General features: G+C 38.9%; 1 protein-coding gene across 1 annotated transcript in view; it reads right to left on the reverse strand.

Moving 5' to 3' along the window:
• Window positions 1-26,475, reverse strand: part of LOC133103805 (cytochrome P450 3A29-like) — a 42,162-nt gene extending 15,687 nt beyond the window's left edge. Inside the window, exons 1-9 of the mRNA XM_061209339.1 lie at window positions 26,405-26,475; window positions 23,874-23,967; window positions 21,965-22,017; window positions 19,496-19,595; window positions 12,836-12,949; window positions 12,486-12,574; window positions 11,009-11,157; window positions 5,235-5,362; window positions 1,441-1,507 (exon numbers count right to left, since the gene is read on the reverse strand). Of these exons, the coding sequence (XP_061065322.1) occupies window positions 1,441-1,507; window positions 5,235-5,362; window positions 11,009-11,157; window positions 12,486-12,574; window positions 12,836-12,949; window positions 19,496-19,595; window positions 21,965-22,017; window positions 23,874-23,967; window positions 26,405-26,475 (865 nt within the window). The remainder of the gene's footprint in view (window positions 1-1,440; window positions 1,508-5,234; window positions 5,363-11,008; window positions 11,158-12,485; window positions 12,575-12,835; window positions 12,950-19,495; window positions 19,596-21,964; window positions 22,018-23,873; window positions 23,968-26,404) is intronic.
• Between the last annotated feature and the right edge of the window lie 680 nt (window positions 26,476-27,155).

A 27,155-nucleotide genomic window follows, 5' to 3' on the forward strand; every position in this document is an offset into this window, starting at 1 on the left:
GCTGTTTATATCACTGGTTATGGGTGATATAGAAATCCTTATGTTCATCAGTCTTGTATAAATATATTTGATGTTCTTAACTTTGTCTATTGAGAGGATCCAGAAGCAAAGAAACCCTAGTAGCAATGAGCATTCCTAAGATCCCAGATTTTGATTTCTAAATACCATTTCTCACTAAAGGGAACCAGAGTTCCTTGGGAAAAAATGGCTGATTCCAGGGCTACTCAGGGGAAATAAAAGAGAAACCTGAACTGTCTTACATCAGAAAGTGAGGAAGTTCCCAGAAAATGATAGATTAAAGAATACTGGATACTCTGTGTGCTGTAATGGTGGATATAGCTCATTATACATTTGTCAAAAACCCATGGAATGTACAACACCAAGAATGAACCCTAAGGTCAAGTATAGACATTGGGTCATAATAATGTATTAATGTACGTTCATTGATTGTAACAAGTGCACAACTCTGGTATCATCTTTTGATAGTGGGGAAGCTGTGTGTAGTTGGGGTAGGATGTATATACTGGAAATCTCTATACTTTCCACTCAATTTTGCTGTGAACCTAGCTGCTCTAAAAAATAGTCCGTTAAAAAAAAAAAAAAGATTTAAAAAGAAGAAAGAAGAAAAAAGAACACAAGATCGCACTTGAAAAAGCTCCAGTGGACAAAACTGAAAGAACCTGAAAATCAAAATGAAGAATGATGTAAGAGAGTAAGTTAGTTATACATGAGATCATGCTGATATAAATAAACAAATAAATGACTGGGGGAGAATGGAGAGCTCTCCCTACAAAAGAACATCAATTCATAAATACAGAAGAATGATGGAATTAGAAAGTCATCATATTGCAACCACCATAGTAACAATGGTTTCAGTCAAAAACCATCCATGGATGGTAAAACTAGTGGGTGACAATTTGAAGAGAAACAGTATATTTCCAGTCTCAAAGGCTTCTCCCATAAGGTACTTGTTAATGACAAAGGAAAAAATTGAACTTTACAGTAGACTAAGCTAGTGAACACAACTTTAACCTAGTGTTCCAAGTTAAGGGGCAACCAACACTGGGGCAATGTGCCTCCTGATGGGATAAAGTCTTGATGCAAATTTCCAGGCAGAGGTTCTGACTCATTGGGTCTGGAGGAGCCTGAGAATTGACATTGGAAACAAGCTCCCCGGAGGTTAGACTGTAGGTGATCCACAGACCATGACTGACTGATGGGCATGACATCCTTGTTATACTTGCCCTTCAAGCTCTGAACAAAGTTGTGCCTGCATACACCTATGAAGTATCTTTGGCTACCATTTTTATCTGACCATGTGTCTTCCTTCAACTTGGCAGAAATCCCCAGCTGCCTGGAAAACTTCCTGCACATTTTCACAACCACCCCCTAGCTCTGCGCCCCACCGACAGTGGCCCCTCTGAAGATCTCCTTGGTTACCTTTATGGGTGTCAGTTTCTTTGGAATTCTGGGAGTTAATCATCAGCTGAAGAAAATCCACTCGATGCTGGAAACAGAAAGAGAAATGTCAATGGCAGAAAGTCACTTGTGAAGACAGAAATAAATCAGGAGTGCATATTTCACACCTCTTTCCTGAGAATATGGCCCCTCAAAGAGCGGAAGGCTGACGAGTACTGACTAAGTCCTCAGTGAACAAAACATCCACCTACAAATCTTGGAGAGCATGATGTTTCCCTGAGAGAAACCCAGCCATCATATCCAACTGCTTTTTGGTCCTCACTCTCTCTGATCTTTGGGTTCTCTGGCTTTTGAAACAGCTTCTTAACTAAAGAGTTATGTGTTCTCTCTCCTGTCATACCTGTTTGCTTAGGAAAAGATCCATGACTTCAGTCCTTGTTTTCCCTCCAACTTTAATTCTTTTATTTATTTATTTATTTATACAGCAGGTTCTTATTAGTTATCCATTTTATACATATTAGTGTATATATGTCAATCCCAATCTCCCAATTCATCACACCACACCTGTGAAGCCATGTGGTCCTGGGCTTTTGTTTGTTGGAAGATTTTTAATCACAGTCTCAATTTCAGTGCTTGTGATTGGTATGTTTATATTTTCTATTTCTTCCTGGTTCAGTCTCAGAAAGTTGTGCTTTTCTAAGAATTTGTCCATTTCTTCCAGGTTGTCCATTTTATTGGCATAGAGTTGCTTGTAGTAATCTCTCATGATCCTTTGTATTTCTGCAGTGTCAGTTGTTACTTCTCCTTTTTCATTTCTAATTCTATTGATTTGAGTCTTCTCCCTTTTTTTCTTGATGACTCTGGCTAATGGTTTATCAATTTTGTTTATCTTCTCAAAGAACCAGCTTTTAGTTTTATTGGTCTTTGCTATTGTGTCCTTCATCTCTTTTTCATTTATTTCTGATCTGATCTTTATGATTTCTTTCCTTCTGCTAACTTTGGGGTTTTTTTGTTCTTCTTTCTCTAATTGCTTTAGGTGTAAGGTTAGGTTGTTTATTTGAGATGTTTCTTGTTTCTTGAGGTAGGCTTGTATAGCTATAAACTCCCCTCTTAGAACTGCTTTTGTTGCAACCCATAGGTTTTGGATCATCGTGTTTTCGTAGTCATTTGTCTCTAGGTATTTTTTGATTTCCTCTTTGATTTCTTCTGTGATCTCTTGGTTATTAAGTAGTGTATTGTTTAGCCTCCATGTGTTTGTGTTTTTTATGTTTTTTTCCCTATAATTGATTTCTAATCTCATAGCATTGTGGTCAGAAAAGGTGCTTGATATGACTTCAATTTTCTTAAATTTACTGAGGCTTGATTTCTGACCCAAGATGTAATCTATCCTGGAGACTGTTCCATGCACACTTGAGAAGAAAGTGTAATCTTCTGTTTTTGGATGGAATGTCCTACAAATATCAATTAAATCTATCTGGTCTATTGTGTTATTTAAAGCTCGTGTTTCCTTATTAATTTTCTGTCTGGATGATCTGTCCATTGGTGTAAGTGAGGTGTTAAAGTCCCCCACTATTATTGTGTTACTGTTGACTTCCTCTTTTATAACTGTTAGCAGTTGCCTTATGTACTGAGGTGCTCCTATGTTGTGTGCAAATATATTTATAATTGTTATATCTTCTACTTGGATTGATCCCTTAATCATTATGTAGTGTCCTTCCTTGTCTCTTGTAACATTCTTTATTTTAAAGTCTATTTTATCTGATATGAGTATTGCTACTCCAGCTTTCTTTTGATTTCCATTTGCATGGAATATCTTTTTCCATCCCCTCACTTTCAGTTTGTATGTGTCCCTAGGTCTGAAGTGGGTTTCTTGTAGACAGCATGTATATGGGTCTTGTTTTTGTATCCATTCACTGAGCCTGTGTCTTTTGGTTGGAGCATTTAATCCATTCACGTTTAAGGTAAATTATCGATATGTATGTTCCTATTACCATTTTCTTAATCGTTATGGGTTTGTTTTTGTAGGTCCTTTTCTTCTCCTGTGTTTCCCACTTAGAGAAGTTCCTGTAGCATTTGTTGTAGAGCTGGTTTGGTGGTGCTGAATTTTCTTAGCTTTTGCTTGTCTGTAAAGCTTTTGATTTCTCCGTTGAATCTGAATGAGATCTTTGCTGGGTAGAGTAATCTTGGTTGTAGGTTCTTCCCTTTCATCACTTTAAGTATATGATGCCACTCCCTTCTGGCTTGTAGAGTTTCTGCTGAGAAATCAGCTGTTAACCTTATGGGAGTTCCCTTGTATGTTATTTGTCATTTTTCCCTTGCTGCTTTCAATAATTTTTCTTTGGCTTTAATTTTTGCCAATTTGATTACTATGTGTCTCAGCGTGTTTCTCCTTGGGTTTATCCTGTATGGGACTCTCTGCGCTTCCTGGACTTGGGTGGCTGTTTCCTTTCCCATGTTAGGGAAGTTTTCGACTTGTAATCTCTTCAAATATTTTCTCGGGTCCTTTCTCTCTCTCTTCTCCTCCTGGGACCCCTATAATGCGAATGTTGTTGCATTTAATGTTGTCCCAGAGGTCTCTTAGGCTGTCTTCATTTCTTTTCATTCTTTTTTCTTTATTCTGTTCCACGGCAGTGAATTCCACCATTCTGTCTTCCAGACCACTTATCCGTTTTTCTGCTTCAGTTATTCTGCTATTGATTCCTTCTAGTGTAGTCTTCATTTCAGTTATTGTATTGTTCCTCTCTGTTTGTTCGTTCTTTAATTCTTCTAGGTCTTTGTTCTTTAATTCTTCTAGGTCTTTGTTAAACATTTCTTGCATCTTCTCGATCTTTGCCTCCATTCTTTTTCCGAGGTCCTGGATCATCTTCACTATCATTATTCTGAATTCTTTTTCTGGAAGGTTGCCTATCTCCACTTCTTTTAGTTGTTTTTCTGGGGTTTTATCTTGTTCCTTCATCTGGTACACAGCCCTCTGCCTTTTCATCTTGTCTATCTTTCTGTGAATGTAGTTTTTGTTCCACAGGCTGCAGGATTGTAGTTCTTCTTGCTTCTGCTGTCTGCCCTCTGGTGGATGAGGCGTCTAAGAGGCTTGTCTCCAACTTTAATTCTTAATGAATGACCACATAAATTAATCCCCTGATATTTGCAGAGTTCATCGGCAGCTTTTGTAGAAGCATCTTCAAGCCCTTCACCCTTCCAGAATGCTACACATTCTTCAGTGACATCCTGAGTACCCAGCCCTGTCCCCTAACCTGCAGACATCCTTGTGCTGGCCTCCAGCCCTCATGAAGGCAAAGCTGGGTTAACCCACTTGTGGCTTCATTGGCCAGAGAAGACTCCTGCCCACTCCAACTATGAGTGGGCTCAACTTTTAAAATGACTACACTGCATCAGGTGCCTGACAGGGCCTTCCACTGGACAACCTGTGAAATAGGAAGCTTGGAACTGAAGTGATTCTTTGCCAAGCTAATATTTGGTGAAATACCAGTGAAATCATTTTTAATCAGCAACTTTTATCCCTTAACCATTTATTGAAAAAAAGTGGTAAACTCCTTATCTCAATAATATTTATGCAGTGACATACTAATTGGCATGCCTATTATTATATTTAAATATTGCTCTCTGGCTCATACTCTTATTTCCTCCCCCAACTTCCTCCTTATTCATTCCCCCCAAATTTTAGAGCCCTGCTATTCTAAACTCTATAGTTTTCTATCTACCTTTAAAAAATGTAGAGATATGCATAAGAAATATGTGTACAGCTCAATAAATTATCAAAAAGTGAACCCCCTCACGTAACCACCACCAGACTTTACCGTTTGTTTATCTTTGAGGCGACTCTCTTTTATCCTTTTTACAGACTTTGTTAAAAAATTCAAAGAACTTTTTGGAAACAGAGTAATATTTAATGCTTCAAAGACCGGGGTGAGGAATGGAAAGAATACTGTAGGGAAAAAGATAAAAGGAAGCACAGTGAAAATGCAAAGTTTACTTGGAGCAATCATAATTTGCTCTACCAATCAAAAAAGTAAAACCACCAGGATACCCAATCATGACCCATGGCCTCTATGACCTTTGCTCAGACTTCCAAGCCAATGACTGAGCAAGGCCAAGTCCACATATAGGGGCCATCACTACAGCAGTGAGATCAGTGGCCCCTTCTGCATCTTTGGATTGACCAAAGGAACTGGATTACATTCTGGGACCTCATGGCCTTTAATTCTTGGACTAGCATCTCTTTGGATAAACCAGACTGTAATCTGTTACTTCAATTAATTGTGCAGTTTAAAAAATAAAAGTCATGATAGAAATAATATGGTGAGTGTCTTTCCACCACAACGGAATGTAATTAGAAATCAGTAACAGAAAGAAAATTGGGAAACACACAATAAGTGGAAATTAAATAACACACACTTAAATACCCAATAGGTTGTAGAAGATATCAAAAGGCAATCAGAAATTACTTTTAGATGAATAAAAATGAAGACACAATATACCAAAACTGATGGGATGGAGCAAAAGTGGTGTTCAGAGAGATATTTATGGCTATATGTTTAGATATTAAAAGAACAGAGATCTCAAATCAAGAAGCTAAATTTCCACCTTAATACACTGAAAAGAGAAGAGCAAACAAAACATAAAGTAAGCAGAAGGTAGAAAATAGTAAAGATAAGTGAAGAAACTATAATGAACAGGAGAATTAAAAACAATGGAGGAAATCAGTGAAAACAAAAGCTGATGTTTTGAAAAGGTTTTTTAGATAGATTGGCCAAGAAAATAAGAGAAAACACTCAAATTGTTAGCATCAGAAATTGCTACTGACATTTTAAAAATGAAAAGGACTATAAAGAAATCTACATATACTCAATAACTTGTAATAACCTATAGGAAAAGAATCTGAAAAAGAATACATATACAGGGACTTCCCTGGTGGCGCAGTGGTTAAGAATCTGCCTGCCAATGCAGGGGACATGGGTTTGATCCCTGGTCTGGGAAGATCCCACATGCCACAGAGCAACTAAGCCCCTGAGCCACAACTACTGAGCCTGTGCTCTAGAGCCTGCGAGCCACAACTACTGAAGCCCATACACCTAGAGCCCATGCTCCGTAACAAGAGAAGCCACCACAGTGAGAAGCCCGTGCACCACAGTGAAGAGTAGCCCCACTCGCCGCAGCTAGAGAAAGCCCGCGCGCGGCAACAAAGACCCATTGCAGTCAAAAATTAATTAATTAATTAATTGATTTTTAAAAAAGAATACATATACGTGTGTGTGTCTGCATAGCTGAATCACTTTGCTGTACACTTGAAACTAACACAACATTGTAAATTAACTTAACTTCAATACAAAAAAGTAATCTATGAACAACAGTATGGCAATAAATTAGACAATTTAGATAAAATGGATGGATTCTTAGAAAGATACAAACTATAGAAACTGACTTAAAAAGAAATAGACAATCTGATATACCTATAAGAAGTACAAAGTTTTAGTCAGTAATCAAGAAACCACCCACAGTTTGGCAAAGAAAAGCTTATGTCTAGGTGGTTTCAATGGTGAATACTACCAAATATTTAAAGAATTAACACCATTTTTTTTTTAACAAACTCTTCCAAAAAGTGGAAGATGTTGGAACACTTCCAAATTGTATGAATCTGTACTAAAACCAGGCAAATTGGATAAGATGGTTCTTTGGGACACTAGTCCACCATCTTCCTGGTCTACTGGCTTTCCAAATAAAGTCACTATACCTTGCTTCAATCAGTCAATCAATCAATCAATTAATCAATCAATCAAACCAGCACAAGTAAAGAAAGCTACAGACCAACATACTTTATACCATGGGTGCACAAATCCTCAACAGAATACTAGCAAACTGAATCTAATAACATTTAAAAAGTGATACACACCATAACCAAGTGGGGTTTATCCCAGTAATACAAAGTGTTATAATAAACCATGTCAAAGGAATAAAAAACAATGACCACATGATCATCTAATAGGTGCATAAAAAGCATGTGACAAAACCCAACACTCTCTTGTGATAAAAATACTCAACAAACAGGAACAGAAGGGAATTTCCTCAATTTGAGAAAAGGCATCTACGAAAAGCTAAGCTAACACTATACTTAATAATGAAAGACTGCATGCTTCCCCTAAGCTTAAACTTTCCCTAAGTTTAAGAACAAGACTAGGAAAATCATAAAGACAGAAAGTAAACTGGTGGTTACCAGGGGCTGGGGGCAAGGAATAACAGGGAGTTATTGTTTAATGGGTATAGAGCTTCAGTTTCACAAGATGGAAACAGTTACGGGGATGGACAGAAGTGATTTTTACTCAACGATGTGAACGTATTTGATACCGCTGAACTGCACACTTAAAAAATGGTTAAGATGGAAAAAAAATTGTTTATCATGAAATACATCAAATACAAAGTGTAAATAAAATACATATGTATAATTTAAAGAAGAAAAAAAAAAAACAAGACTAGGAAGCCTCTCTCATCGCTTCCACTCCACATTGTACTAGAGGTTCTAGCCAGGGTAATTAGGCAACAAAAGGAAATAAAATGCATCCGTATAGAAAATGAAGTAAAACTCCTCTACCGTCAGATAACATGATCATGTATACAAAAAATCCTAAATAATCCACTAACATCCTATTAGAACTAATACACAATTTCAACAGGGTTTCGGGAAACAAGGTCAATATACAAAATCAATTCTATTTCTACACACTGTAATAAATAACCCAAAAGTGAAATTAAGAAAATAACTCTATTTATAATAACATAAAAAAAGAATATTTAGGAATAAGTTAACAAAAGAAGTGTAAAACATCTACCCTGAAAACTGCAATATTGTTGAAATAAAGAAAATCTAAGTAAATGAAAAACATCCCATGTACATGTATAAGAATACTAAACATTGTCAAGACAGCAACTCTACAGATTTAATGCATTCCCTATCAGAATTCTGGCTGGCTTCTTTGTAGAAACTGAAAAGCTGAATTTAAAATTAATATGCAATTGCCAGGGGCACAGAAGAGCCAAAACAATCTCGAAAAAAAAAAAAAAGAATAAAGTTGTAGGACTCGTACTGCTGATTTCAAAACTTATCATAAACCTATAATAATCAAGGCAATGTCATACTGGCATAAGAATGGACATATAGATAAATAGAATAAAATTTAGACTCTGGAAATAAACCCACTTGTTTATGGTAAACTGAATGTTGAGAAGGGTTACAAGACCATTCAATGGAGACAAAATTGTCTTTAATAAAAGGTTCTGGGATAACTGGATAGCTACATGCAAAAGAATGAAATAGACCCTTACCTTACACCATATACAAAAATAAACTCAAAATAAATCAAAGACCTAAACATATGAGCTAAAACTATACAACTCTTAGAAGAAAAGCAATGGGTAGATCTTCAAGACCTCAGATTTGGCAATGGATTCTTAGACATGACACCAAAAGCACAGGGAAAAAAAGGAAAATAAAGAATTCGTGCATGATGAAAATAAAAAAATTTGCACTTTAAAGCAAACTATCAAGAAAGTGAAGAGACACCTACAGAAAGGAAAAAAAAAAAAACAACTTTCCAAATCATGTCTGATAAGGGACTCTTACCTAGAATATATAAAGAACACTTACAACTCAACAACAGAAGTACTGAATATAATCCAACTATAAATGGGCAAAATATTTGAATAGACATTTACCTAAAAAAGACTGTGGGGAAACAGTTTGGCAGTTACTTATAAGTTAAACACAGAGTTACTATATAACTCAGCAATTTCACCTCTGACTACATACCCAAAGAATTGAAAACAGGTATTTAAACGAAAACTTGTACATGAACGGACATAGCAGCACTGTTCATAATAGCCGAAAGCTGGAAATGACCCAAGTGTCTGTCAACTGATGAATCGATAAACAAAATGCAGAATGTCCATATAATGGGATATTATTTGGCCATACAAAGAAATGAAGTACTGATATATGCTACAATTTAGATTACCCTTGAAAACATCATGATAAATGAAAGAAGCCAGCCACAAAAGCCCACATATATGATTCTATCTATACGAAGTGTCCAGAATAAGAAAATCTAAAGAGGTAGGAAGTAGATTAGTGGTTGCTTAGGGCTAAGAGGAGTGAGAGGTGATAGTTATCAGGAACAGGGCCTGTGAGTTGACAAAAATGTGCAACAATTGACTGTAGTGATGGTTGTACATATCTTTGAATGTACTAAAACCCTTTTTTTTCCAACTTTGCTGAGTTATAGTTGAGATACAGTACTGTATTAGTTTGGGTACAGCATAATGACTTAACATATGTATATTGTGAAATTAACCCCATAAGTTTAGTTAACATTCCCCACCTCATATAGTTACAAAAAAAATCTTCCCTTGTGATGAGAACTTTTACGATTTACTTTCTTAGTAATGTACAAATATATCATACAGCAGTGTTAACTATACTCACAGTGTACATTACACTTTCAGTACTTTTTATGTTACAACTGAATATTTATACCTTTTGACCACTTTTATCCAATTCTCCCACCACTCAACCCACACCTCTGGTAACCAAAAATCTGATCTTGTTTTTCTATGAGTTTGGTTTTCTTCCTCTTCTTTTTTTTTTTTTTACTTTAGTTTTTTTTATTCTACACATAAGTATTTGCCTTTCTCTGTTTGACTTATTTCACTTAACATAATACCCTCTAGGTCCTTCCACTTTGTGGCAAATGGCAGGATTTTCTTCCTCTTCTGGGTGAATAATATTCAATTGTGTGTGTGTGTGTATATATATATGTATATGTGTATATATATATATATATAGAGAGAGAGAGACTCAAGTCCTAGAAGAACCTGGCTCTCTCATATATATATATATATATATATATGTATATATACATATATATACACACATATATGTGTGTGTGTATATGTATATATACACACATACAATATCCAGTTGTGTATATTGAAAGTTGTATATATTTTGCCTGTCCATTTCATCTGTTGATGGATAGGTAGGATGTAAAAACCAATGTATTATACATTTTACAGTGGTGCATTATATGGCATGTGAATTGTATCTCAATAAAGCTATTATTTAAAAAAGAAAGATAGGGCTTCCCTGGTGGCACAGTGGTTAAGAATCCGCCTGCCAATGCAGGGGATATTGGTTCGAGCCCTGGTCCAGGAAGATCCCACATGCTGCGGAGCAACTAAGCCTGTGCGCCAAAACTACTGAGCCCGTGAGCCACAACTACTGAGCCCGTGTGCTACAACTACTGAAGCCCACACGCCTAGAGCCCCGTGCTCCACAACAAGAGAAGCCACCACAATGAGAAGCCAGCACACCACAACAAAGAGTAGCCCCCGCTTGCCACAACTAGAGAAAGCCTGCGTGCAACAACGAAGACCCAATGCAGCCAAAAATAAATAAATAAAAACAAAAATAGTTAAAAAAAAAAAGAAAGATAAAGGAAGAAAGGTGGAGAAGGAGGAAAGGAGGGAGGGAAGGAGGGATGGAAGAAGGAATAAAGAAAAAGGAATAAAGTAGTCCACATACCTATTAAGAGAATTAATGGAGAGAGGAGATTAAATTTTAAGATCTTCTTGCTATATTCCACAAAGGGATCTTGTGGGTTGTTGAGGGAATCAATGTTCACTCCAAATGCTGTGCCAGTAATCACATCCATGCTGTAGGCCCCAAAGAAGCTGAGTAGAGAAAGATATGAACAACTAAAATCAACACCTCTTTACTCTCCTTACCCAACACATATAACAAGAAGTGCATGTAAAATCAGATGCCCAGACAAGGCAGGTAAAGAGCCACACTCTTTCAGAACCATGCTGGACCATGGAAGAGTCTATGCTACTATCACTCACTCCTGAGGTGCGTCTGAGGTGCCAGTGATGCAGCTGGCCCTGTGCCAGGAGGGATGGGGACACTAAGGCAAGTTAGACATCCCCCCACAAACTCAAGGAGCTCAGTCATAGAGGGATAGACACCCATAATCAGACAAAGTACAGTAGCGTGTTTTGACTACAGGCCATAATAGGTGTATGAGGACTGTGTCTGAGCAGAACCAAGGGTGTAAAATTAACCCATCCTGGGGGAGTCCAGAAAGGGGACGTTGATCTGGATCTTGCCTCACCACAGAACCTGTGCTCAGAGCTGATTCCTCTTCAGCACATTAGAGAACAGCAGCACCCTGTTCTGAGTTGCCAGGAACATCATCTCTCACTGTCTTACACCCCTGCTAAGGATCCTGAAAGACCCACACTTCCTCAACCCCAGTGGTCTGTGGTTGCCCTGAGGGCAGACTCATTTCTGTGAAATGTAAGAACTAAAAATATTTCTAGTTAAAAAAATAATAAATTACTCCAAATTTGACTTAGGGAATCCCATAGCTAAGTGATCTTATGTCCTCAGTTTTCCTGGGACATTCTCAGTTTATACCTGTTGTTACAGCAGAATTAAAACAAAAAAAATCTCAGTTTAGACAACAAATGCTATGATCACTCTACCCATAGCCTGTACAGGGCCTTCTCTCTTTTGAGGCTGAAGGAAGAACAAATGGTGGTTAAGAATTAATATTTAGCATTTTCCTCAGGAAGACTGTGAAGAGATTTAAGTTGTTTCAAGTTCCATACTGTAACATTCCTGCCCAATGCACTGCCTGCCAATATGTACAAAGAGCCTTCCCCACCTCTGCTCCACACCCTCTACACTCAATACTGTGCACAACAATGTTTCTCCTTTCTAAACTATGTGTTTTTGTCTTCCAGAATATCCAAAGTGACAGTTAAGCAGATAAGTTCATCCTGGCTCATGTACACAGGAGAAGACCCTTTCTCTCCCGGCTGCCCTGCTTTCTTTGGCGAGCCACCACTCATTCTGGGGTGGCCCATTGGAGTGGTACCACCACACACTTACTTCTGTCTGGTCACTATAGTAACTCAGCAGTGGGAATCTGGCTCCCTGGCAGGCAGCTGGAGGGTCTCAATGGAGCTCAGGTACCAGCAGTTTCACCCCTACTTACTCTTTCATGCTGATGGGCTTGCCTTTCTCTGCTTCCTTCTTCAGGTTCCTCACCAACACGTCTCCAATCTGGCTAATGATGGGGAACATCTAGATACAAAGTACAACATCACCTGAAGTTAAATGCAGACTCAAGTCCTAGAAGGACCTGGCTTTCCCAAGCATGGAGCAGTAAGTGGCATTTTGTAAGGAATCTTAAAATGTCTCTTCTAGGATGTAAAGATAAAAGACCATCATTAGAAAACTCAAATTCAGCAGACTCCTCTTTGGAAAGGGACTATGATCTTATTTTCTACCTGTCCCTAGAGTCACTCCTTAAGTTTCTAATTGAAAGTCCTCTTCTTTTCTTACCTCCTTGAGCTTTCCGCTGGTGAAGGCTGGAGACAGCAACGTTCGTATTCTCTTCCATTGTTCATCCTCAGACAGAGAGACGGCATTTTTCATAACTCCCACTGGACCAAAAGACTAGAGTCAAAAGCAAAACACAGAGTCTTATTGGCACTGTCCCAAGGTGATTGACCAGATCTGGGAGCCTATTCTTGAAGCTCCAAAGAAATAGCTATCTGGAGAGGGCAGACAGCAGAAGCAAAAGAACTACAATCCTGCAGCCTGTGGAATAAAAACTACATTCACAGAAAGATAGACAAGATGAAAAGGCAGAGGGCTGTGTACCAGATGAAGGAACAAGATAAAACCCCAGAAAAACAACTAAAAGAAGTGGAGATAGGCAACCTTCCAGAAAAAGAATTCAGAATAATGATAGTGAAGATGATCCAGGACCTCGGAAAAAGAATGGAGGCAAAGATCGAGAAGATGCAAGAAACGTTTAACAAAGACCTAGAAGAGTTAAAGAACAAACAAACAGAGATGAACAATAAAATAACTGAAATGAAAACTACACTAGAAGGAATCAATAGCAGAATAACTGAGGCAGAAGAACGGATAAGTGGTCTGGAGGACAGAATGGTGGAATTCACTGCTGCGGAACAGAATAAAGAAAAAAGAATGAAAAGAAATGAAGACAGCCTAAGAGACCCCTGGGACAACATTAAATGCAACAACATTCGCATTATAGGGGTCCCAGGAGGAGAAGAGAGAGAGAAAGGACCCGAGAAAATATTTGAAGAGATTACAAGTCGAAAACTTCCCTAACATGGGAAAGGAAACAGCCACCCAAGTCCAGGAAGCGCAGAGAGTCCCATACAGGATAAACCCAAGGAGAAACACGCTGAGACACATAGTAATCAAATTGGCAAAAATTAAAGCCAAAGAAAAATTATTGAAAGCAGCAAGGGAAAAATGACAAATAACATACAAGGGAACTCCCATAAGGTTAACAGCTGATTTCTCAGCAGAAACTCTACAAGCCAGAAGGGAGTGGCATCATATACTTAAAGTGATGAAAGGGAAGAACCTACAACCAAGATTACTCTACCCAGCAAAGATCTCATTCAGATTCAACGGAGAAATCAAAAGCTTTACAGACAAGCAAAAGCTAAGAAAATTCAGCACCACCAAACCAGCTCTACAACAAATGCTACAGGAACTTCTCTAAGTGGGAAACACAGGAGAAGAAAAGGACCTACAAAAACAAACCCATAACGATTAAGAAAATGGTAATAGGAACATACATATCGATAATTTACCTTAAACGTGAATGGATTAAATGCTCCAACCAAAAGACACAGGCTCAGTGAATGGATACAAAAACAAGACCCATATACATGCTGTCTACAAGAAACCCACTTCAGACCTAGGGACACATACAAACTGAAAGTGAGGGGATGGAAAAAGATATTCCATGCAAATGGAAATCAAAAGAAAGCTGGAGTAGCAATACTCATATCAGATAAAATAGACTTTAAAATAAAGAATGTTACAAGAGACAAGGAAGGACACTACATAATGATTAAGGGATCAATCCAAGTAGAAGATATAACAATTATAAATATATATGCACACAACATAGGAGCACCTCAGTACATAAGGCAACTGCTAACAGTTATAAAAGAGGAAGTCAACAGTAACACAATAATAGTGGGGGACTTTAACACCTCACTTACACCAATGGACAGATCATCCAGACAGAAAATTAATAAGGAAACACGAGCTTTAAATAACACAATAGACCAGATAGATTTAATTGATATTTGTAGGACATTCCATCCAAAAACAGAAGATTACACTTTCTTCTCAAGTGTGCATGGAACAGTCTCCAGGATAGATTACATCTTGGGTCAGAAATCAAGCCTCAGTAAATTTAAGAAAATTGAAGTCATATCAAGCACCTTTTCTGACCACAATGCTATGAGATTAGAAATCAATTATAGGGAAAAAAACGTAAAAAACACAAACACATGGAGGCTAAACAATACACTACTTAATAACCAAGAGATCACAGAAGAAATCAAAGAGGAAATCAAAAAATACCTAGAGACAAATGACTACGAAAACACGATGATCCAAAACCTATGGGTTGCAACAAAAGCAGTTCTAAGAGGGGAGTTTATAGCTATACAAGCCTACCTCAAGAAACAAGAAACATCTCAAATAAACAACCTAACCTTACACCTAAAGCAATTAGAGAAAGAAGAACAAAAAAACCCCAAAGTTAGCAGAAGGAAAGAAATCATAAAGATCAGATCAGAAATAAATGAAAAAGAGATGAAGGACACAATAGCAAAGACCAATAAAACTAAAAGCTGGTTCTTTGAGAAGGTAAAAAAAAATTGATAAACCATTAGCCAGACTCATCAAGAAAAAGAGGGAGAGGACTCAAATCAATAAAATTAGAAATGAAAAAGGAGAAGTAACAACTGACACTGCAGAAATACAAAGGATCATGAGAGATTACTACAAGCAACTCTATGCCAATAAAATGGACAACCTGGAAGAAATGGACAAATTCTTAGAAAGGTATAACCTTTCAAGACTCACCAGGAAGAAATAGAAAATATGAACAGACCAATCACAAGTAATGAAATTGAAACTGTAATTAAAAAATCTTCCAACAGGGGCTTCCCTGGTGGTGCAGTGGTTGGGAGTCTGCCTGCCAATGCAGGGGACACGGGTTCGAGCCCTGGTCCGGGAAGATCCCACATGCCACCGAGCGACTAGGCCCGTGAGCCACAATTGCTGAGCCTGCGCATCTGGAGCCTGTGCTCCGCAGCAAGAGAGGCCGTGATAGTGAGAGGCCCACGCACCGTGATGAAGAGTGGCCCCCACTTGCCACAACTAGAGAAAGCCCTCGCACAGAAACGAAGACCCAGCACAGCCATGAATAAATAAATAGATTAAATTTTTTTAAAAATTAGAGAAAGCTTTTCCACTGACAGCTAAACTTTGAAGCAATCTCTAGGTAAAAAGAAAGCATGAAAAATTCAGATTGTTTCAAATCTAAAAAAAAAAAAAAAAAAAAATCTTCCAACAAACAGAAGTCCAGGACCAGATGGCTTCACAGGTGAGTTCTATCAAACATTTAGAGAAGAGCTAACACCCATCCTTCTCAAACTCTTCCAAAAAATTGCGGAGGAAGGAACACTCCCAAACTCATTCTATGAGGGCACCATCACCCTCATACCAAAACCAGACAAAGATATTACAAAAAAAGAAAATTACAGACCAATATCACTGATGAATATAGATGCAAAAATCCTCCACAAAATACTAGGAAACAGAATCCAACAACACATTAAAAGGATCATACACCATGATCAAGTGGGATTTATCCCAGGGATGCAAGGATTCTTCAATATACGCAAATCAATCAATGGGATACACCATATTAACAAATTGAAGGATAAAAACCATATGATCATCTCAATAGATGCAGAAAAAGCTTTTGACAAAATTCAACACCCATTTATGATAAAAACTCTCCAGAAAGTGGACATAGAGGTAACCTACCTCAACATAACAAATGCCGTATATGACAAACCCACAGCAAACATCATTCTCAATGGTGAAAAACTGAAAGCATTTCCTCTAAGATCAGGAATGAGACAAGGATGTCCACTCTCGCCACTATTATTCAACATTGTTTTGCAAGTCCTAGCCACGGCAATCAGAGAAGAAAAAGGTATAGAATACAAATCGGAAAAGAAGAAGTAAAACTGTCACTGTTTGCAGATGACATGATACTATACATAGACAATCCTAAAAATGCCACCAGAAAACTACTAGAGCTAATCAATGAATTTGGTAAAGTTGCAGGATACAAAATTAATGCACAGAAATCTCTTGCATTCCTATACACTAATGATGAAAAATCTGAAAGAGATATTAAGGAAACACTCCCACTTACCATTGCAAGAAAAAGAATAAAATACCTAGGAATAAACCTACCTAGGGAGACAAAAGACCTGTATGCAGAAAACTATAAGACACTGATGAAAGAAATTAAAGATGATACCAACAGATGGAGAGATATACAATGTTCTTGGATTGGAAGAATCAATATTGTGAAAATGACTATACTACCCAAAGCAATCTACAGATTCAATGCAATCCCTATCAAATTACCAATGGCATTTTTTACGGAACTAGAACAAATCATCTTGAAATTTGTATGGAGACACAAAAGACCCCGAATAGCCACAACAGTCTTGAGGGGAAAAAAGCGGAGCTGGAGGAATCAGACTCCCTGACTTCAGAGTATACTACAAAGCTACAGTAATCAAGACAATATGGTACTGGCACAAAAACAGAAACATAGATCAATGGAACAAGATAGAAAGCCCAGAGATAAACCCACGCACCTATGGTCAACTAATCTATGACAAAGGAGGCAAGGATATACAATGGAGAAAAGACAGCCTCTTCAATAAGTGGTGCTGGGAAAACTGGACAGCTACATGTAAAAGAATGAGATTAGAACACTCCCTAACACCATACACAAAAATAAACTCAAAATGGATTAAAGACCTAAATGTAAGGCCAGACACTATCAAACTCTTAGAGGAAAACATAGGCAGAACACTCTATGGCATAAATCACAGCAAGATCCTTTTTGACCCACCTCCTAGAGAAATGGAAATAAAAACAAAAATAAACAAATGGGACCTAATGAAACTTCAAAGCTTTTGCACAGCAAAGGAAACCATAATCAAGACAAAAAGACAACCCTCAGAATGGGAGAAAATATTTGCAAATAAAGCAACTGACAAAGGATTAATCTCCAAAATTTACAAGCAGCTCATGCAGCTCAACATTAAAAAAACAAACAACCCAATCCAAAAATGGGCAGAAGACCTAAACAGACATTTCTCCAAAGAAGATATACAGATTGCCAACAGAGACATGAAAGAATGCTCAACATCATTAATCATTAGAGAAATGCAAGTCAAAACTACAATGAGATATCATCTCACACCGGTTAGAATGGCCATCATCAAAAAATCTAGAAACAGTAAATGCTGGAGAGGGTGTGGAGAAAAGGGAACCCTCTTGCACTGTTGGTGGGAATGTAAATTGATACAGCCACTATGGAGAACAGTATGGAGGTTCCTTAAAAAACTAAAAATAGAACTCCCATATGGCCCAGCAATCCCACTACTGGGCATATACCCTGAGAAAACCATAATTCAAAAAGAGTCATGTACCACAATGTTCATTGCAGCTCTATTTACAATAGTCAGGACATGGAAGCAACTGAAGTGTCCATTAACAGATGAATGGATAAAGATGTGGCACATATATACAATGGAATATTACTCAGCCATAAAAAGAAATGAAACTGAGTTATTTGTAGTGAGGTGGATGGACCTAGAGACTGTCATACAGAGTGAAGTCAGAAAGAGAAAAACAAATACCATATGCTAACATATATATATGGAATCTAAAAAAAAAAAAAAAAAATGGTCATGAAGAACCTAGGGGCAAGATGGGAATAAAGATGCAGACTTACTACAGAATGGACTTGAGGATACAGGGAGGGGGAAGGGTAAGCTGGGACAAAGTGAGAGAGTGGCATGGACATATATACACTACCAAACGTAAAATAGATAGCTAGTGGGAAGCAGCTGCGTAGCACAGGGAGATCAGCTCAGTGCTTTGTGACCACTTAGAGGGGTGGGATAGGGAGGGTGGGAGGGAGGGAGATGCAAGAGGGAAGAGATATGGGGACATACGTATATGTATAACTGATTCACTTTGTTATAAAGCAGAAACTAACACACCATTGTAAAGCAATTATACTCCAATAAAGATGTTAAAAAAAAAAAAGTGATTTCATGAAGTGTTTTAGTATTGATAAAATAATAAACTATAAAAATACAAAAAGGGGCTTCCCTGGTGGCGCAGTGGTTGAGAATCTGCCTGCCAATGCAGGGGACACGGGTTCGAGCCCTGGTCTGGGAAGATCCCACATGCCGCGGAGCAACTGGGCCCGTGAGCCACAACTACTGAGCCTGCGCGTCTGGAGCCTGTGCTCCGCAACAAGAGAGGCCGCGATAGTGAGAGGCCCGCGCACCGCGATGAAGAGTGGCCCCCGCTCGCCGCAAATAGAGAAGGCCCTCGCACAGAAACGAAGACCCAACACAGCCAAAAATAAATAAATAAATAAATAAAGTGTAAAATTTAAAAAAAAAAATTGGTCTACTAAGACCCTGATAAGAGGAAAAGACAAGCTGCTCGCTGTGACTATAAAAGAACGGTTAGAGGGAGATTGATGGGGAAGTAACATTTCTATACATTGATTGTGGTGGTAGTTACACAAATCTACATCTATGATAAATTTTCATAGAGTAACACACACACTCACACCAAATGAATGCACATAAAACTGATGAAATCTGAATAAGCTATGTGGATAGTATCAATGTCAATTTCCTACTTTGATATTGTACTATAATTATGCAAGATATTAACCTTTGGGGGAAACAAGATGAAGGGTTTCCTTCACAGCACCTTCCTGTATTTTTCTCTTTTGACAATATCCTGTGAATTTATAATTATTACAGAATAAATATTTAATAAATAAATAAAATTTAAACTTAAAAAATGGATGCTTACCCTCCGGTTTGTGAAGACAGAATAACATTCTTTCACTAGCACTGTTTTGATTATGTCTGGATCTGTGATAACTAACAGAGGCTGTTGACCTTCATAACACCTGTGTAGGGAAAAGAGCTGTGATTAAATTTAATGATCCGGTTTCTGCAGCTGGAGTCACAGCTTAAGTCCAGACTCTCATCCTGACATTACATAAACCTTACTCCTAGAGATCATGGTTAGAAATAACATTAGAACATTTGTTAAGTCTAGGTGTTGTTTACATGGGTATTTCCTATGCCATTCTCCATAACTTTTATAGGTTTAAAATATTTCATTATCAAAAAGGAAGTTAGCTTAGTAAATAATTGAAGGCAAGTAAATTGTCTAAGAATGAAAAAAATAATTAATTAAGGAGAGTCCACCCACTCATTTTTGAAGATATATCAAAAGCATGAAAAAGGCCTATGAAACTTATAGACACACTGATCATAAATAGGTAAAATGTGTCTGCAAATGGAAGAAGATTTGGAATACTCCACAAGTGAGAGTGGGATTATGAAAGATTTTCTCTGCTCTATTTTCTAAAATTTGCTTTCTAGTTCATAATTTTTAAAAGGAAATATTATATTAATAAGGAGATATCCTTGGTAGCATCAAGGTTAGAAAAATTTGAAACAAAAGGACAAAGAGAATAAAGAAATTCAGAGGAACATGTATAATTCATTTTTAAAATATTTTCTTTTCATTACTTATATTTATTCTTCGACATGGGTCCCAAGTGGGCCTCAGGCTCCGTGTAGGTGACAGCCATTAGCAGCAGGGCAGGCCTACGTTTGACCCACCTAACCACAAAAAGCCAACTCCTCAGATGTGATACATCCCAATTTGGCCTGATCTCCTGACTGTCAGGATGCCCGTTCATGGGAATGGGCGGCTGGCATGAGGCTGACTCTAAGTTAATCTCACTGTCTTCCGGCATTTTGTTTCCTCTATCAATCATTTGCAGTGGCTAGAACACAATGGAAGGTTTTCTACATGTTACCTATTATTCCTCTGACTTCACACAGGAATTTCAAATGGTTTTGTGATCACATATAAAAATGGATGAGAACCAGTGCATTATTTCCCCCCCCAAAAATTCTAAAACTCAGAGGGTTTAAGCGGGTGTCATGTGCATTTAGTGTTGAAGCAGTGACGGAAGGGATTGAAGAGGCACTTAATCTGCTCTTCCATCTGATTGACCATATTACTTGGATGATTCCCTTTTTCCCACCACGTTTTTTCAAAAACACCTGGGTGGAGAAGGGATAGTGGTTTGGGGTGACGCTTTATATTCAGATGTCACTCCAGCCTTAGTATTTCTTATACTACCAGTTAAAATTCAGATTCTTGGGTCCCACCCCAGATCATATTGATTTGGTATGCTGATGGGTGGGGTCAAAGTTCTGTATTTATAACAAGTTCTCCCAGGTGGTTCTCATTTACACCCAAGCATGAGAACCATTTTCTAATGAGAGAACTGGGATCCACCAAGAAAAAGTGACTCTATCCAGACCTCACAAGTATTAAATGTTGGAGGGGCAGTTGGAGCTGGTCCAGTCGTGATCCAGGGCTATGTGTTCTGTCCACTCAATCACATTGACTTTTGGGGCCATGGCAACTCAGCAAGGCCCTATGGTTCTTGAGGACTTGATCAGAGAAGATGAAGAGGTACAGAGAGGCAGAGCCTTCTCCCACTTCCTTTTGGCAAATAATCACTACATTACACCTCTCCTGCTGCTCTCATCAAACCTACAAAACTCCTAAAATCTCTGAGCCCACATGATACACTCTGGGTTAGATATATCCCACACCTCTTCAAAGTCAGAGAAAAATAGTAGATAAAACAATAATTGAATACAATTACATTGGAAAGTCTTGGCTGAAAATTAAAAACAAAAACAAAACAATAACAAAAAAACCTCCATACTTGTAGAGAAAGTAAAAAGCTGAGCAGAAATTGTTTCCTATTTTCTTTACCTATAACCCCCAGCTCTTTTTCCAAAAGGACATATTAAATGCAAAACTTAAATAAAGGATTCTTGGCTTTTAATTAAAAGTGAATCATGTGGGAAAGGGTCAAAAAATGCATTTATGGGCACATATTAGAATGTTCTGGAATAATGCATTTTATGCAATTAAATGCAACCTAAGGAAAGAAAAATGGAGAAGGGGGGAAGCGTGACACTGGACAGAAAGCGATGTTAGGAGTCCCTGGGCCTCAGAGTCTGGAGAAAAGTGATGACCTGCAAATCTCCAGGCCTAATTCAGACTGTAGACCTGGACACCTGGCTGACACCTTGGATCCCTGGTAGATAGAACAAGCCTCCAAAGCTTTACAATAGATGACCTCATCCCAAGAAGCTCTGGACTGAGATTGTCTTCCATACCACAGGGGGGCACCACATCATAACAAGTCTATCCAATGGAACTTTCCAGAATACTCACCCCCACATTTTTCCATACTTTTTAAAACATCCATTGTCAAACTCCCAAATACCCTGCAAGGAGAAACAAAATTAGATTATTAAACTAAATGTATTGAACCCTACCTCTTTTGGGGACAAAAATATCTTGAAACCCATGAAATCAGGTTTACTATTTTCCACTGGCAGTTGGAAGGAAGTTCTTATTCAGAGACGTCTTAGGGGAAATGAAGGAAAATAGAGGAGATATTGGAAACAGAGAATTTTAAATCACTCTTGCATTTCCTCTAACTATTACAGATACTAAATGCTTACCTTTGCCTGTGAATACTAAGTACCTCCTTGTCTTTCGTGAGAAAACTGAAGCGAAGGGTACGTTAGATCGGCCTGTACACACTTTCATCTCCTTGCTAAGCAGCCTCTTCGTTTATCTCATGAGCCCTCTCTAGATTTCTAGCAGAATTAGGAAGTTAAAGACACCAGCGACCTTTTTAGTCCAGCAGATTTAAATAAGTCTAAGGGGTTTGTGTTGAGTGAGAAAATAAACGAGTGAATGAATGAATGACAAAGTAGATCACCTTCTAGTTTTCCAGCTCAACACAGAAAAGATGGGGAGTTGACACAACTACAAACAACAACGCCAATTAAAACACTTGCCCTAAATTTTCCCTCTGTTGCTTAAAGGAAAAAGAAACTTCCTGTTACTAAGTTTCTGCTGTGATATTTGATGGTTTACCTACGAAAATGAAGGTCTCAGAAACATGGGTCTTGGAGTGCATCTACTAAGGAGCTCATCTGGGAAAGGTGGAAAATAAATTATTGCTTTTTCAGAGAGAAAAAAGTTCATGAAGTTCATAGGCAGTAATGAGACAATGAAGACCTCAGTTGGGAGAATCAGGATCTGAGAAACAAGCCTTATGTCTGCAGGAAAGGAAATCTGAGCCAGAGAGCAGCCTGCACACAAGGCTCTGCCCCCTGGACACATGGACGTAGCTCATGACCTTCATTTCAGGGCCCAGGCCCTGGGCAAGGCATCAGAGCTGGATTAATATCAAGGCTTGGCCAGAATTCATAGCCCATATGCCACCTAGTACATTCTATTGAGTTCAGTTCAATTTTTAATAATTTTGTCAAATCATATCCTTTCTAGTGATTTTGTATATGTGAATCTGCCTTACTTTTTTTTTTTTTTTTAAACCCCACAACTTATTTAGTGGTTAAATACCTGAAGTAACTAGACAACCACCATCTTGTCTCCGTTACACCTACTCACTGCTCAGATGCATCCATAAGGTGCTTTCTTTGGAGGCACAGAAGTAAAGCAAAAAGCTCTTGTTCCACCCCTCGAAACGCAAAAGATGTCAGGGTTAGCAAAAATGGAGTAGAGCCACAGAAATAACTGCAGGCATTAGTAGTTCTTGAGATAATTCAAGTATGTGCAAATTACCCGACATTGAATACTCAGGCTGCGTTAGAAACCGAAGTTACCAAGCAATCCAGGAGGAAGAAAAAAATGCTACCCAGAGCTTATGCTACCAACAGGAAAGCCTGACTGTAGTGTACGCAGCTTAATAAGCCACGACCAGGCACCCTCTTCACGCTTTTCTCCTAATACTGAGGGGATGGTGCCTTCCTGGCAATCTGCACCTGGCAGAAAGAAAATCCTCTTCACGATACTCACCAGATGGAACATCAAGTCCTGTGCTGAATCAGCTAGAGAGCTGGGCTGTCTGAGGCGGCAAAACCGGAGGCTCCTAACAGCTAAAAATGGAGGCGTGTTGTAAAATTGGCCATGTGCTGGGTGGGGCCCATGATATTTCTGGAAAGTGTGAAACCTCAGAACTTCCTCCTGAAGAGGGGCAGTTTTACTATATTATTCAGCTGAGATTTGCCACCATAAGAAGCAAAGCTGGAGCTCAAATAACACATACCTTTCGGTAGGACAGAATATTTCCAAAATAAGGCACAGGTCTCGGCCCAGGAATCCCCAGCTTCTTAAAAAGTCCGTGTGAATAAGTCCCATATCTATAAAGTGAAAGAGGAAACCAGGTCACAGGAATTGTGGAATATTGGTGCTGGAGCTGGCCAGTCACTGACTCAGAACTGGAACAGTCAACCTAGGGAGATAACATGTAGGCAATAAATAATATCAGCAGCTCCAAAAGCAATCATTACATTCACTCATCATCTCCTTGCCCACCACCAATATGAGACCCATAAAAGGTAATGATGATTAGCTAAAGGCAGCTGAAGTCTTCATAGTTCCAATCTTAGAGTGAATACTTTATAAATGTTTCTAATTTGAGTGGTCCTGAGAGGTTCAGGCTGGGATTCTTCCAGGGAATTCACTCATATTTATTTAGTAACTTGACTCTTAGATGATTTGGAGAGTCTCATTCTAGGTAGAAAGGGAAAATTTCTTTTTCTGTTCCAATAATGAGATTTTGCTTAACGTCGTCTGCAAAATAACAGTTATTGAGAGTCTACTGTGACATTGTTCTTACAATTCGCATGGAGATTTTTATGTTTTTCTTTCCCTCTATGTCCTGACCCCATTTTAGGATTTAATTCTTCTTAAATCCAACTTCATAGTCAAGCCTTAGAGAATAACAGTGTCCTTATTTCTATAAAATACAAACTGTGTTCAAGGCTTCCATTGGCATCATAGAAATGTGAGCACCTTTCAGCTACACTCAAGTCTCTGTTGTCAGGCAATTTGCTTGACTTGCCCTACAGAGAAGGGTGACTGAACATATGTTCCCTGAATATAACTGTATAAGTGAACCAATGACGAGAGGATCCATTTCCAGACCATTCTTTCTCAAATGGTATCTGGTCCTCCAACCTGTGATACTCACCTGCTAAACACAGTACCAGGCACACTCATTTTTTTCAAAATCCTCAATCACAGATTAGTTTGTTTACTGCCTCTGTGCGCCAACTACCTCAAAAAGCCATTAAGGCTGGTGCTTCCTACAGCTGGTGTACATGAAACTCATCTACATGTGTTCTGTGTGGAATCCCACAGCTGGGGGGTTTGAAATCTTGCAGGTCTTCTCAGTCTGGTGTTTCTGAGAATTGACAGAGTGGAGGAAAAGAGAGGTTGAGGGGAAGAGGTTGCTGGCAATGGTTTTAGTGATGAAGTTGCTAGGCCACCAAAACTAACTCTGTAGGGGCAAATTAGAAAGGTATGGCTGAAGAGTATGCTATGTATAAATGCTTCAACATGCTCTGCAAGCACTTTTAGCTAAAAGTGGGCCTTGCAAACTTCAGGTACCTCCCTGAAGATAGCAAAAGAGGCATCGTGCAACACAGAATGAATAACCATAAAATGTTCCAGAATGTTTGATTAAGACCTTTTTCTTCTTTGAAGCTTAGTTTTTAAGGTCTTACAGGTTCCAAATATTCTGTACAAATCCATCAAATCTTATAATATGTGATAAAATAAACCCAAAAATTGCCTGAAAGAAACTGTGCTTGAAGATGCAGCAGAGGCACTTTGGCCAAGCCCAGCTGGGTGTTTAGATCCTTCCTCCAGAAAAGTTGGTGGGGGTGTGAGCACCAACTTCCAAAATGGGAGTGACTTGGGCTATTCCCACCCCAGTTCCTTCCTTTGCCTTCACAACCAGGGCAAATCAATTTCTCTTTCTGAACTTTCAATGTGTTACATGAACTCTCAAATTTCTATGCTGATGCTAAAGCTCTCAGAGACGAGAGGAAAAGCTGAAAGAAATGAATATAATTTCAAGATTTCTGCCAAGTGTCCTCTCCTCTAAAGATTTCTCATTTGGGGGTAGATAGTTCTGCATAGTACAGGGTGGGGGAATTGAGTCTTGGAAGAGGGTGCCATAGGAGGGACACAGGAAAGGGGGAAGAGCTGATCTGAAGTGAAGGGCGATCAATTTCCAGCCCCTGGGTGACAAGGTGCCTTGTGTAAATGACATCCGGGGAGGGAGGGAAGGAAGCAGGAACCCCCTGAGTGACACAGGGGCCAATCCTTCTACACAACTCTTGCAGCAGATACTGAAACCAGAAGGTGAAGATCATGAGACAAATCCCAAGTTACTACATGTCTCCAGGATCCCCAGAGCTTGGGAAGGGGACAGCACCCCACTGCACAGGGACCAGTTGTTTTAAATCTTCCCCTGGTGGATTCTGGTTGATTAGTCTGGGTCCATGGAAACTGGTAGTCAATCATCCCCAGGAGCAAATAACGTCACTAAACCCTCCTAGCTACAGAAGATAAAAACTTGCGCGGTGGTGGGGGGGGGGGGTGTTGGTTGGTTACTCGTTCAACAGAACTGGGTTAAGATCGATAATAACCACTTTGGTGTTTGTAGCATCCACAGCTTAAGCAACTTTCCCTCCACTAACTGATCCTCAAAACAGTAAAGGGAAAGTGGGACCTGATGAGCACCTCAAGTCCAAGGTTACAGGGGAGATCAGACCCACAGATACTCACAGATAGAGGAGTACCAGGCTGGTAGCCAGAAGAACCCAGGTTTCCACAGAAAAGCTTGGGATCAGGTCCATGGCTACTTTCCTCGGTGATTCTCTCCTCTGGGTTTCTTTTCAGCTGTGCGTGTTACTCTTTGCCTGCCTGCTTCTTTTCACACCCAGTGATGATTCATTGAGGCTGAAATGTTTACGTCCTGGGAAGGGGGTGGAGCTGGAGTTGCAGCCAATAGAAGGGCTACCTGTGCTCCACCTGCATGAGCCCTCTCTGCCTTGATAGTTGGCAAAGCATCACGGACAGTTCAGTTTGACCTCCCTTGACTTCATATTCTGTGGCCATTCAATAACAACTCAATCAGTGTTATCAGTAATTTCAAAGGTTACAGAAACTCAAATAAAACTACTAGCCATAAATATCCTCTAAACTGCCCTTTTCTCTGTAACTGCCTGAACTCCAAAACTTGAAATCCTTCAGACACGCTAGGTCTACTAATTTTTACCATGCAGTTTCCTCTGCCTAGATATCCTTGTTTCTCCATAAGGCACCTACCCATCCTTCAAATCCCAGCTCAGAAAGAACTTTGTTTTAGAGACTTCCCTAACCAACAGGAATAACCACTTCCTCTTCTGGATGACTTCTATCGTGCCCCCTACCCCCACTCCAACACACACACACACACACACACAATTCTATTATTGTCCTTCTATCCTCCAGAACCATTGTTGGTTTCCACACCTATTTCCCTTAACAGATTGAG

The sequence above is a fragment of the Eubalaena glacialis genome, chromosome 13, assembly GCF_028564815.1.
Source record: "Eubalaena glacialis isolate mEubGla1 chromosome 13, mEubGla1.1.hap2.+ XY, whole genome shotgun sequence".
Lineage (NCBI taxonomy): Eukaryota > Metazoa > Chordata > Mammalia > Artiodactyla > Balaenidae > Eubalaena > Eubalaena glacialis.